This window comes from Aptenodytes patagonicus, chromosome 5, assembly GCF_965638725.1.
Source record: "Aptenodytes patagonicus chromosome 5, bAptPat1.pri.cur, whole genome shotgun sequence".
NCBI classification, from domain to species: domain Eukaryota; kingdom Metazoa; phylum Chordata; class Aves; order Sphenisciformes; family Spheniscidae; genus Aptenodytes; species Aptenodytes patagonicus.
This window is the reverse complement of record NC_134953.1, coordinates 24795100-24808746: the sequence shown is the minus strand read 5'-3', so window position 1 is coordinate 24808746 and position 13647 is coordinate 24795100. Positions and strand designations below refer to the sequence as shown.

General features: G+C 37.5%; 1 protein-coding gene across 1 annotated transcript in view; it reads left to right on the top strand.

The window, feature by feature from the left end:
* GFRA1 (GDNF family receptor alpha 1) overlaps window positions 1-9653 on the top strand; it is a 151661-nt gene extending 142008 nt beyond the window's left edge. The window contains exons 8-9 of the mRNA XM_076339092.1: window positions 5262-5318; window positions 7346-9653. Coding sequence (XP_076195207.1) covers window positions 5262-5318; window positions 7346-7507 — 219 coding nt within the window. The 3' untranslated portion in view covers window positions 7508-9653. The remainder of the gene's footprint in view (window positions 1-5261; window positions 5319-7345) is intronic.
* Window positions 9654-13647: the final 3994 nt, after the last annotated feature.

Sequence of the window (13647 nt, the reverse complement as noted above, 5' to 3'; positions counted from 1 at the left end):
AAATGATCCGACTTCTTTTTTATAGGATTGTGCAAAGCTGATTGTTTTTATAGCTTAAATAGCTTTGCACCCTGGCTGTATGGTATGGGTTTCAAAATTACTCTCTGCTGAATTGGATCCTTATTTTAGTGGCCTGTGTCTCTGACCCGCACTTTGCTTATCTTCCCTGTTGAAAGTAATTTATACTCCAGCGTGGCATAGTACTACTGTGCTAATAAGAAAAAACTATTGACAGTTGTGATAGATGCACCCACCACTTAGTGAGCACAGAAGAGTTAAGCTGATTGCATTTTTACAGTCTGTATATTCCTCTGCTTATTGTCTGTGTCCTGCTGTTGGAAAAACAGGTTAGTTGCATAGTAAATCTCTCTAATCAACACAAGAGAAGAACAAAAAGAACAAACACCCTCATTTGTTATAGCTACTTCAGAAGCGTGGTCATTTGAAGGATGTATTCTGGGAGATCTGTCTCTCTTCTTCAGAAAGGCTTGTTAATATGGGCATGACTAACCAGGCATCTCAGGAGAGGACAAAGGCACACTCATTAAAATTAGCTGAAAAAACAACCCACATAACAGATATCTATCGTAGTGATACTTCTGTTGTCTCTCACTGTAATGTCTAAGCAGTATGTTCCATAAAGCACATAAGGCCCAAAGTGTGTAGCTAACAGAAAGGGACTGGTTTCTGAGTTCGGACGCTCATTCTGTACCTGTTTGCATTCGGGTCTGATGTATTCCGTTCCCTTTACATGCTTCTCCTTCCCTTCCCTCCGAATTAAAGCTCATCTCTGTTTGGAGCCATCCCCAGTCAGACCTTTTCCTTGCTGTGAGTAACTTAGATATGCATGCTGCAGTGGATATATAAAAATATTGCTGGATGACAAGCCGTAAATAACATGTTTACTGACTCCTGGTGAGATACCACTGCAGTGTTTAATGCATTTATTAACCATGTAGTGCTGTGATTTGTAGAAGCTGGATGCATAATTGCAAGATAGCATTTCTGTCTGCAAAGGATGGAGATAGAAGGATTTAGGGGATGGGAAGCAGAGTTTTACTAGGTTTGGGAGGATCTTATGATGGTTATTAGGTGCAGGACAAGAGAAGACTGGGTTAGGGTGTGTCTGAGCAAGGACATATGACTGAACTCATCTAGGAGCCGTTGAGATTAGAAGGAAACATGGAGGTCCACAGAGTCCTGTGTCCGGAGGAGAAATACCTCTATAAGCAATATTCCTTTCTCCTTTCAGAAAACCACTAGCTCCTCTGCTGGCCCTGATTCTCCTTTCTTTCTGGGAAAGAAATAAGTAATATTCTGCTTCTGATTATGAGAATATTTTTCTTTTCTGGACATGCAGTTGGTTTCTCTACCAGCCCTTGACTAAGTCCAACACTTTAGTTCAAATATTAAAAGCTAAAGGTTGCAAAGACCAAAACAAGGCTTGTGTGACTAACGGACGGGATACTGAAGAGCTCATCAGGAGGTGCATGAATATGATTATCTCTAAATATCATCTGTTGCTTGTGCTACCACAGTAATAAGATTCTCTGTAAAAGCAGATGTTCATTTTTACGGAATATAAAAGCTTAAGTGAGTGCAAGGTTGTTGGCAGTATGGGGGCAGCTTCATCAGAGTAGCCCACATTACTGAATTATAGTTCCCTGCAAAGCCGGGGTGAGTCTCAACCTGTCTTACATAACTTTGTTTTACAGTCAGAGGCATGTCACAGCTGAGTGTATAAGTCATTAGCAAATGCTATTTTACCTCAGTAGAAAAGATCTCATACCTCTTTCCATATGTTTAACCAGTTATTTTAAGCTGCTTTTCTTTCACTGGTTTTTTTTATTATTATTTTTATCAGCCCAGCCCTGCTTGTGTTTTGTTTAATGACAAAATTCCCATAGATCTTTTTGTCACCAGATACGAGCTTTATATTAAAATTCAAAAAAGTATAAGTTCAAATACAGACTTATTAGCCATTTGTGTGTGCTATTTTACTCCCGTGGAATTAGGTACTTCCAGCAAATTTGAAGGTACCTTCTTGCCTGTATGTTAGGCACGTAGGAGACATGAGATGGGGGTTGGCAGTGAATCTTTGGCATCTTGCATAACGAACAGCTCTTATTTCCCAAATTTGTTGATGGCATAGATATTCCCTGTCAGAATTCTTTGCAGCTGTACGTGATGGGCACACATTTCTATTGTTTAATTTTTTAGGATAATGGAAGGAGTTGTAAGGTAAATATCTAATGGCTGAGGATACCCTTCATAATTCAAATGCATGTCTCCCAGTCTGGTTGTATTTCCACCAAGGCTATCAGCAGAACCTCCAAGCCCTGGTTTTTTATAAGGCGTTCACTCACTGTAGCACAAATACATCGGTTCTGCTACACGTGGAGTCCTTTCTGCTCAAGAGTAGGGCAGGAAGAATTTTCCCCTTAGGTTGTAATTACAGGATATACACTTTCTATAGCACTCTCTTCAACACATAGGTGTTTTTTTTCCCCATTACTTGTGATTTAGTGATGCACTGTTGTATTATAGTAGTGCAGCCTATGCCAGCATTTCCATTATAACCTGTTTTTACAGGTTTATAACTCAACAGTAAAAACGTACTCTTCCAATTTGAAACTTGGCATATAATGTCTCATCTCATCCTCAGAATGATAGTTTTTTCTTTCCCTCTGACATTCCCCCCCCAAAAAAAAAGAGGTTGCATTTTTGCTGTATTTTTAAATGGAAGATATTGTCCTTTCTGTTTTGATAAGAGAAAAGCCTGCCTGTTTATTAAAATTACTTTTCAATTCTAAGAAAGGAGGACTTTATAATAGAGGATGCATGTGAATAAGTGTTGTTGATGTTAGAATGACTACATTAAGTATATGGATACAGAGAGGTATTACCTTCCAAATGAAAACTAGGCAATAGTGATCAAAATTATTGAAAAGCTTTTTTTATGTTGATTTTGTTTCTGTTGATTTTACCCTTAAAATAGTGTTCTCAAAGGTAAATATGTTTTAGCTGTTGCACTCTATCAGGCTGAATGAAGTAAAGGAAGACTGCATATAGACAAAATAATTATATTTTTCTCTGTTCTCATTTGAGAAACACAGTACAGAAAGAACGTAAATTCTAACTTTGGTGTTGAGACCAGCTACCAAGAGTAGACTTATAGTTAGCACAGTGTTATGAATCCAAAGCAGGTATAAGCAGCAAAGCACAGTTTCCAATAGACAGATGCTTGTGTAGACTAGGAAATTTAACACTGAATGACAAACTAAGAAATAACAAGCTTGTACGATCCTTACAGTTTACACTGTCAAGATCTGAACCTCTGAACCTGAGGCCTCTGAAGCCTCACATTCCAATTCAATGTAGTATAGGTGTTTAGGATATAAGAAAATCAGGATTGAAATTCAGTTTCTCCTTCTTTATCCGTCTCCTTGGAGCCAACAATTTAGGAGTTGAAATCTACCCACTTGCCATTAAAGGAAGTTTCCTAACCTCTGTGAATACCACCACCACTGCAAACACGGCAGGAAGGCTGCACTGTGTTGCTTCTTGTAGCGAATTTACTTCCAGACATTTCTTTTTCCATTTAGGTAGTTAAATTTATGCTTACCATAAGCACTTTAATAGTACTAATTAGAAGAAAGGGTATGTAAGAGAGAGATTTCATGGAGGCTGTTTATTAATGAATTGAGCTATTATTTTGTCATATATTTGAAAACTATCAACATATATACAGTATGCATTCTTACTATAGCTAAACTGTCTTCCTCTTAAATCCCAGCTGTTTCAGTTTTTCAGTTGTCTCTAATATATCTATTTATAAATATAGAAGTATCATGAAAAGCAGGGAATGTGCTTCCTAATGAGAAGTTCAGTTCCTTCATTTGGATTCTAAAATCAGAAATTAGGTCAAAGAATATTTTATATCCGTAGGCAGCACCAATGGCTCTCAGATATAAAATAAAACAGCTGTATGTGGAACAGAATTTTTTGAGAGTATAAAATCAGAATGCTCAGCATTTCCTCGCATCAGCTTCAGTCCAGTCCATCTCTGCCAAAACCAGTGGGATTCTGCAGTGTAAAATGAATGCAACACACTGAGATTCAGATCCTCATTTTTTGCAGGAGATAAATTGCAAGTCCAACAAAACTTCCAGGAAGTATCAGACATGCTCAGTGCAGTCAGTAGTTTCGGTGTGTAAATCCAATTCTTTGTTATAAGACTTGATTGTACATTTAACATTGGTAGCTCCTATAAAAGAGTGCTGTTTATGTTTCTGGAATATACAAAGAAAGAAATGATATTGAGAGTCACTGAAGTACTTAAATCAACCATGGCACCATTTATTGAAAATATCTTCAGCACCATGGGGATTGCTATTGCTGTTATAGAAAAGCAGAAAACTCCCAGCCCAGTCATGTTCACTTGAGCAATGGAAATATTAAACAGCTTATGGTGCTAGACAGAGTGCACACTATTGCTTTCATTTTGTATGATGCTGGCACCAGAAATGTTTCTTACTTGAGTCAGTGTGGAGAGCACACAGTAATAGGAACAGACGGATGCTCATCATAAGACATGGCTGAAGATATAACAGATTCATTCTTTGATCATCTAAAATATTCCTGCATTTAATAATATTCCATGTATAATAATCATTGAACGCAATGTAAACAAACAGCTTACTTTAAGTTACAGGTATATATTTTAAAAGACATTAAATGTTCCTTTTGTAACTTTCTAGAAGAGACTGTGGCAGCCATGCAATGTATTAAAATTACATTTATATTTTCATAGTAATACATGGAGAAATTGCAAGAATCATTAAGGATAAAATACTCCTGTGTTGTATATTTTCCTAAAACTGAGGCATATGATAGATTTTTTGTTCATATGCAGTGGTATTATGGTAATTATTAACTGTCATATTTCATTTCTTCTCATGAACATCCAGCACCATTTTTAAGGGGCCGCAGAACATAACATGTTCTCTGCAGCTGATGGCACTCATCATTGTAATTATTAAGTACCCCTAGCTGACTGTTTGAAGTTTTGCTGTAAATTCAAATCAGAATGTGAATGTTATTGGAAAACATGCGGTTATATTTGGAGAGTTTATTTGCTAATCATGTGCAAATCACTGTCAAAATTATAGGAGTATGACAACCCATGCAAATTTATCTAATTGTTTTGTGCTGCTGTATGTATAAGTTGTACAGGGAATAAATTTTGCATTTGTTCATAGGCACAAAAGAAGCGGAAATCCAATGAATCTGTAGATACAGAGCTCTGTCTTAATGAGGTAAGAGTGTGGGTCCTGTATATTTCACAGCACAGGTATCTCCCCATAATATAAAACGTTCAAAGTCTGTCAAGATTATAATGGGCTTACCTCACATTAAAGTCTTGTTAGCTTTATTATGTTTGGATACCATAATGTATTAAAGAATGATCTTACTCAGAAATCTGGATCTGGGCTCAAAGTGGCCTCTGCTGACTTTATATTTTAATAGCTGTGTAGTACATGTTTAGGCAGATCCCATGGTAATTACTATTGCACCTAGCAAGTATAATTAGTTAATAATCTGCAGGAACACAAGATGATATGGCTTTTAACAAATGCAGAAGCATACTAGACATCATTCTGTGGCTAGCAAAAATGACCAATTTCGGGCGTGAGATGATACTCGTATCAGGAGACGTGATGCTCCTACATCAGGAGACAGACTGACAGCCCCAAGAGACATGAACCTCCTAGTGCTGTTTGAGTAGTCTGCTCAGCCTGACTTCCAAGGCCCCCTTTCAGACATAAACATTACATCAGTTTCCATGTCTGTCAGTCCATATCCTTTGTACTGAGTCTCTCAGGAAGCTTTATAATTAGTGATGTACATAAATTAATTTTTACAATGTGGAAGCACATAGCCTAGGCATTGGAGCAAGACCAGCTGTGCAGGCGTAAGCCACCAAAAGGATGTGACCGTATCTTTCAGGTTCTCCCTCACCAGTCCAGATTTGCCCAGTTCTTCTAAACAATGACAGTTCTGTAGCCCATTCCTAATTCTTTAGGTTCTATTAAGAATTTCCTGTGGATACTAGAATGAAGCCTAATAACATGTGAGGGAACAATGCAGATCTGTTGACGTCTTGTGCTGGCTAAAAGACCCTACACAAGAAGGCCCTAGTAACTGTAGCTTACCGTAAGAACTGCTGGTCCGTCTTATCCCATACTCTGTCTGTGACAGTTTCCAAAAAGCAGATGCCCAGGGCTGAGTATAAGAAAACATATTGTGATAATTCCCCCAATGCTTCTACTACCTCCAACAGTTTACATCTCGAGGCCTTCCAGTTAGCCAGTCCTAGCAGGTGATAGCAAAGCGAGGGAATGGCACGGGGATTTATCCATGAGTGCCTCCATGGCTCTGTAGACAGTCATTCATGTGGAAACTGGTGCTCTATTCTCAGTCTTTGTATCGGCTCCTCTGGGTACTTCCCAGAGTACAAACCTTGGCCCATTGCCTCTCCAGGACGGGGGGAGGCTTGTCCCCTCTGTAGGGTCTGAGCGACTTTGCATGGAGTAGGTTGGACTTAATGACCTTAGAGGTCCCTTCTAGTCTAAATTGTTCTGATTCTGTGATTATACCTGTTTGTTTGTTTTTTTTAAATAAGGATGATAAGCAATCAGAAATATTCCTGTTGCACCTTCTCCTTAAATAGCTCACTATAATCTGCCAATCTGTACTTGCATATGCATGCAGTTTAATTATTGGTAGCAAACAAGACAAGGAATGTAAATAATGCAGCAATTAAGGGGAAAAAGGCATGAGAAAGATAATTTTTCATAAGCTAGAAACCTCTGTCTTTCCTGATCCCATGGATTAGATTTTATCTATTGTTATCCAGAAGTAACCTGTTATCAAACAAAGTTGTTCTGTTGACTGTGCAGGAGATGCAGTTTCTCTGCGGGTCCTGAATTTGCTTTTTAAAATAAACTGGCATGATAAACACAGATTGCTAAAAAAATTGCCATACTTAACAAGGGTAGGTTTACACATGGAACCACTGCTAAAGTAGGGATTTTTTAATACTTTCTTCTTGTTTTTCTAATTGTGCTGTACTGGTGTTTTTATCCCGTAAACTAACTTTAAAATACTGTCGTTTTAACATCTGTTTTTATGCCTTTTGTATCTTTCAATCTGTGACAGTGATATATAGGTAACAGTGGAGGGTGGGATGCAAACAAACAAAAGATGGATTTTGTGATGTAGATTTAAATATTTTGCAATGAAAATGTGTAATGGTGACCAAGGAAAGTATTGTGTCTTGCAGAATGCTATTGGGAAAGACAACACAGCAGGAGTCTCCACCAGCCACATATCTTCGGAGAATTCGCTCGCTCTTCCTAGAAGCTTCTATCTAAGCACACCGCTCACTCTGATGACACTTGCACTCTCGCTCTGTTTGTTCCTAAGCTCATCAGTCGTTTTGTAGCTGCATTACAAAAGGACATGTAAAAAAAAAAAAAAAAAAAAAAATCTGTTTCCTGTCCTCTGTTGTTTATCTGGAATTCCAGGTCTGGGAGCTAAGCTGAGGCGCTCCTGCTAGAACAGTTTCAGTCAGCTGGAATTTTTTTTTTCTCTCTAAAAAAGCTTCTTGTGATACTTAGAGGCTTTGTGAAATACTTGGTGCAGTGCTACATTCCAAACCCAAAAAGCTTTTGGGCATGCAGTGTTTTAAGAGACAGAGTGTAAATTTGTCTGTAAAGCGACCTGGTTGGATTCTTTTAATAATTATTATTTTGATTCTGGCTTTTACCTGAGCAGGAGGATGGCAGTTTTCTTAAGATCCTATTTATCTCATTGAATGGTTTTGGTTTTCAAATTGATTGAACTTCAGACTATCAAGGATGCCAGGCTTTTGTCTAAAGGTGAATGTTCTCCCAGAGAGCAGACTTTATGAAACTTCTTCATTTGACAAATTGCTACTGCGCTACTGATGTTAAACTCTTTCAGTGTGTTAGCATTTTCCACTTTAAATGTTTACGTACTGTAAGTGATTCTGCGTTCCCTGCTGAGAAGCCATTATAATTTGCATACAGGTGTAATGTACATCTTTCAGTTAAATTCTCATAAAAATAGAATGTGGCATAGAACTTTCTAACAGTACATTTACCTTTTAATTGTAATCATCTAGCCTTAACAAGGGTGAAGATTCTTTAAATTAACAAGAGGCAGCCATTGTGAAAGCTTGATAAAGATACATTTCTTTAAATTTGAGGATAAGCAGTAGAAACAAATTTTGCTACAGGGTTTCAGCTGTACAGTCTATGGTCTTCTATGCTTCCATTGTGATAACATAGTCCAGCTATTATACTGTTTGTTTAAAAAAAATTACATACAATTTATTTGCTCTACTAAAACAGCATTATCTGTTCATACATAGCTGATAATGTCAGGTCAAAAAAGTTACAGGAACTTCATGCCTTACTTCTCTTATCACAACATTGAAGAGAGAAAAGAGGTAGTAGGATATAATTTAAACTGTGTTTTATTTCTTGGGTTGCTAAAATCAACAGAAAAGGATGGTTGATCCAATTACAAGGCAGCGTCATGCCCACTCACCCATGTGACAGGCTTTTCTCACCCTGGTAGTTCTACTGCAGACCTTGGCATTGCTGACATGATGAACCGTTTGCAAGACCAATTCCATAAGTTGTTTTAATGGTTTGGATGGCAATATTGCCAATATACACGATTTGATCGCTTTGGTTTTCATTCAGTGACATTGACAGCCTGTGCTGGCTCATGATGATTTTCTGCGGTATCTAGAAGGAATTCTTTAAAGCTTTAAATGTCATCAAATAGGCAGCATTTCTCCTAAGGGCTGTCTTTATACCTTACTGTGATGGCTTGTTGACTGCTACAAGCAGTTATGTCTAAATGATCAACAGTAATCAGGTTTTGTTTCTATTGAAAGTAGAAGATAACTTCACCAAGCAAGGAGTTCATCATGTTGAATTTACAGATTTACACTGGGACTTACACAGTTATGCCCAGGCCTGCTCTGAAATGTCCAGATCAGTTATTTGCAATACAACTGTAAAATACAAACGACTGTTTTATAAGCTGCAATGAAGTTTGTGAGTGTGCAAAATACACATTTTACTAAGAGATTACTAAACCTATTGACAAGTTCGTCTTTTGAGCTTTTTCTTAGCTAATAATAAACACTTTCATAAATTCTGAAATTCACTTATGTACTCTTGATTATGGTCAAATAATATAGGTTTCAAAGCACTGTGTATGTGATAGAATTCTAGGATACTCTGTGCCACTGAACATAATGAATTAGACAATATTACTCTTTAATTCTGTACTGATAAGAAACTGCAAATTACTTTCAAAGGCATCAGAGCTGCTTTCAGAGAAGAAATATATAGCACATCATTACCAGCAAAGCCCATGTGGTTCCTGTTGCTCTTCTTGTAGAAGCTAATCAAATTATTGAAAACTAGTGACAACAGAAAAAAGATTACGAGATTCATGATTTAAAAAATAAATTATTTTATGTCAAAGGGAGTTGATAATATAACCTATTGAAATGCTAATGAACATAGCATTATAATTCAAAAGTCTGACATTATCCAATTAAAAATATTTTCAAAACAAATTCATAAACATAACAATTATTAAATCCATCTTTGATCCACAAACCTTTCTTTAAAATATCATTTGTATTCAGCACATTAAACATTTTAAGCAGTATCAGGAATTTTAATAACCTCCCAGTATAGTACATACTTTTTGAAGATTTTTTACATTTTGTTTGATTACAGTATCTCTATTACATTGAATACCAATTATTAGAGCTTTGACACTGTGTGATCCAGAATAAAAGCTATTGATCGCTTATACTGTAAACAACAACCTAATTAGGTTCTGATTACAAAAGAAATTGCTAGTTATCTGATTCAATGAGAGTTACCTTTGGAAATACAATTATGTATGTAGCAGAGGAAGAAATGGCGTTTTATACAGCTAGCCATGTTACCAGAAACAAAACAGAGCACTCAAGCTTTTTTTCCTGTGTAAAATAAAAGCATGCTGAATTCTTAATTAAAAAACCAAATTGTTTATTAAACAGGCAAGAGGGAAAAAAACCCCTAAGTCTGACACTTAATGAGGTTTTTACAGGCATCACCATGCAAATATTGGAGGATTTTTAGAAGTTGGATGTGGTGTGGATGATGTCAATTTAGCATGGTGACCTTGTCAATGCATTCATTTGCTACAGTACTGAAGTATGCAAATAGTTTAATTTTTTTCCCCTTTCAGTCACTAAAATGTCATGTGTTGAGTGCTCAATGAACAAGCTTAGGCTGGGTTTTATATATTTCTTTAATACATTAATTTTATCAATATAACAATAATATAGGAGCTCTCCAAATACCGGATGTACATACAGATGATCTACTGTTTAAATTGTAAATTTAACCAATTCAGTTGTGTGTAAATTAAATCATGGGCTACCGCAAATATATACAAATCATCTTTTTCATTTAACATAATGGAACAGACATTTGTCATTAGAATTATTAGGAGTGTGTATACTCTGCCATGTCAAATAACCTGATGATTGTGTTTATATTTCTTCTTAAAAGTAGTACACACAAAGATAAAACTCAGACTGAACGGAAATATACGGCTAAGGTTTTGCACTATTTAACGTAGATATTAATTCCACAAGCTAGTCCAATGAAAGAGGCACTGAAGATGAACCTTTCAGATATTAGTAAAAATAATAGCAATTGAGGCTTTCCCCTGCCCTAGTGCAGGCAGTGACATCCACCAACGGGCAGCAGTCCTACAGGAGTGTCTGCGCAGTGATTTGGTCAGTAACGAGGAGTGCAGCCCTCGTTTCATTCACTCTGCTCTCTGAGATCACAGCTGCTTCAAGAGAATGGGGAGGGAGGTACCGAGCACGGAGCAGGAGCCGTCCATCCGTCTTCGCTGAGGCACTGGCTACTTTCCATTGAACAGCTTCATTCCCACTGTGTCATTAGGAAGACTTAGGAGGAACAGGAATTCTTAATCATTTCAAAGCATTGCATAGACAGACTCTGTCTGGAGACCTATTCCCAGCCTTTTCTTTTAATGAAATTATGTCCCTCTAAGACCCAACATTTTGAATATGAGGCTGTTCACAATTTGAGGGATGTTGCAGTTTGAATTAGTAGACTGAAAACATGAAAATATACACCTTTGCTAAGCCTGTGCAATTAGGCTGGAGATGAAGAAAACAGAGAAGGGATTACCTTGAAATCTCAATCTAATTTTAATTTGTGATTGTTGGCTTAATCACGACAATATTTCCATGGAGGAGAGATGGTGAGAAACCAGTGAAGGAGAAGAGCAAAACTCAGAACAGTTCCCTGAAGGGACATAAATTTTGTGTATGTCAAGTGACAGGAGTATCTCATACTTAGCACTGGGATTCATTGAAGTGAAAGAGCTGGATTCTGCTAGGGACAGCAGCTCCTTCAGAGCGAGCAGTAAAAGATGGAAGAACGACCAGTTATTTGTACAGCAATTATAACTTGCTTTTATAAAATGCAATTGATTGTCTTCAACACCAAGGTGGATCTACCTCACTGAAAAATATACGTTCACTGGCAGGCCTGCTGCATTAAAACTATTCTGGGCTAAGGAGGCCTCCAAGGTTGTTTTATGCCCATAAGGTTAGTGAGATTCTACCTGACGTCCCTGAAATCAAATAGAAATATGTTTGCTTCTGATGAACTTGGCAGAGAAATTAATCCAGTGACTTGTTAAATATTTCTCATCTTTAAATATTTGCTTTTTCTTACCAGCTCAGTTCCATCCTATGACATTTCAATTATTGGCTATTTCAGCTTCTCCTTTAACTTCGGAAGGTCATGTTCTCCGCACTCTTCAGTAATCCACTTTATAGATTTGCCTCAGTGTTGGGGTTTTTTTAATTACAGCCTTTGCTTCTGAGAAAAAAAATGTGATCACGAATATGTCTCTACTGAACGACCAACACCTTTACAGGGGGAGGAAATTGCAAGTTCCTATTTTATCTGTTTAGCACTGATTTGACTAGAACAAGCTAAAACATGATGTTGCTATTCCCCAGATGGAATTTAAAATTTAGTTTGGTACTGAATAAGGAATAAAAGTTTTAAACTCCCACAATCTTTTAGCAATATTTAAATACTTCCAATGTATTTTCCAGTTGGAATTTCAGTCAAATAGATAAAGTCTCACCAAGTAGTATTTTTTTCAAGAGTAAGAAGTTTCATTGGGAAATTTTGATGGGTGCATTTTTAAGGTAAAATAAGGGAGGGTGGTGAATTCCCATTTTTAACTCAATATTATCTTGACTTTCATACACCCTTTTTCCATGTTCTTTTCATCTGAGTATGTTTGCCTTCGGGGGGGGGTTATGCTTAATAGATACGTATTAGATATGGTCACCCCAATAATCAGAAGCCAAGTCCTGCAACTCCTACTTAGATGCTTCATCTCTTTTATCATTCATAAAAGCCAGAGCAACAAATTCAAGATGCGGCCTAAAGATTATCTGAAGTTTAAAAGAGCGCATAGTCAACCAATTTCTCAGTAGCATTTCTTATCAGTATAGGTTGTGGTATTATAAGTTGGTACCATCTAGACTATTCACTAGAGTTCTCTGAGCACATTTCACCAGAGCAGCTGCAGTTTCTGCTGTTTTACCTTTGCCAGGTGCCAATAGCTGAACTTTGCCATGCATACACTTAGAGCTAATTGCTGCCTAGATTACAGCAGCCAAACTTGCTCCCTCTTTAGCAAGGCTTCCCCTGCCGTTAGTGATTCCAACACACTTTAATTCTTTTGCACTACTTTTTAATTTGTCAAAAGAAGAATTTCTTAGACTCCAGGAGAAAATGAGTCATAGATTTAAGGGCAATTTTCTTCAAATTCCTCCTGCCAAAATACCACAATAATTGACCTCTTAGGGACTTCTATCTTCCAAAGCATTGAATATCCCCTGCCCGGCACCTTCAGTCTTTATGAAAGTGAGCAGGAGTTTTGGGGATTCAGCTTCCAGTAAATGAGGCCATGTTTGTTTTCTGGCTTCTTCAAGCCTCTCATTCTACGAATTGGCGTTACGGATAAACATAAATAATTAGAGATGGTGTCGTGGCATTATGCTACTCCCTGTGTTGGCCAGCTCATGTCAAGCAGTTTTCCAGCATTGGTACCAATGATGCAAAGTTCCTCATGGCTCCTTCAGCTGGACATTGCTTTGACAGTAGGAGATGACATTCAAAGTCCCGCTGTTGTAAGTGCAAAACTGTTATGCCTTTTATTGTTTTATTCTTGTCTGAAATATAGCCCTCACTCCACCCTTTTCTGAGTTCATTCTCTTGATCTACTTGGAAGTGCCAAAGAGCTGAAAACAGTTGACTGATGCCACCCAGTTCTTGCTATCAGTCTCAGTAACCTACGTCCATCTCAGGTCAGTAATCTCAGTCCATATTTACTGACCAGTTGCATAAAAGCAGTACCACAGTGGGCACTAACAGGCAGCAGCATTATCCTGGCTGACCACAGGTGCCCTGGTAACAC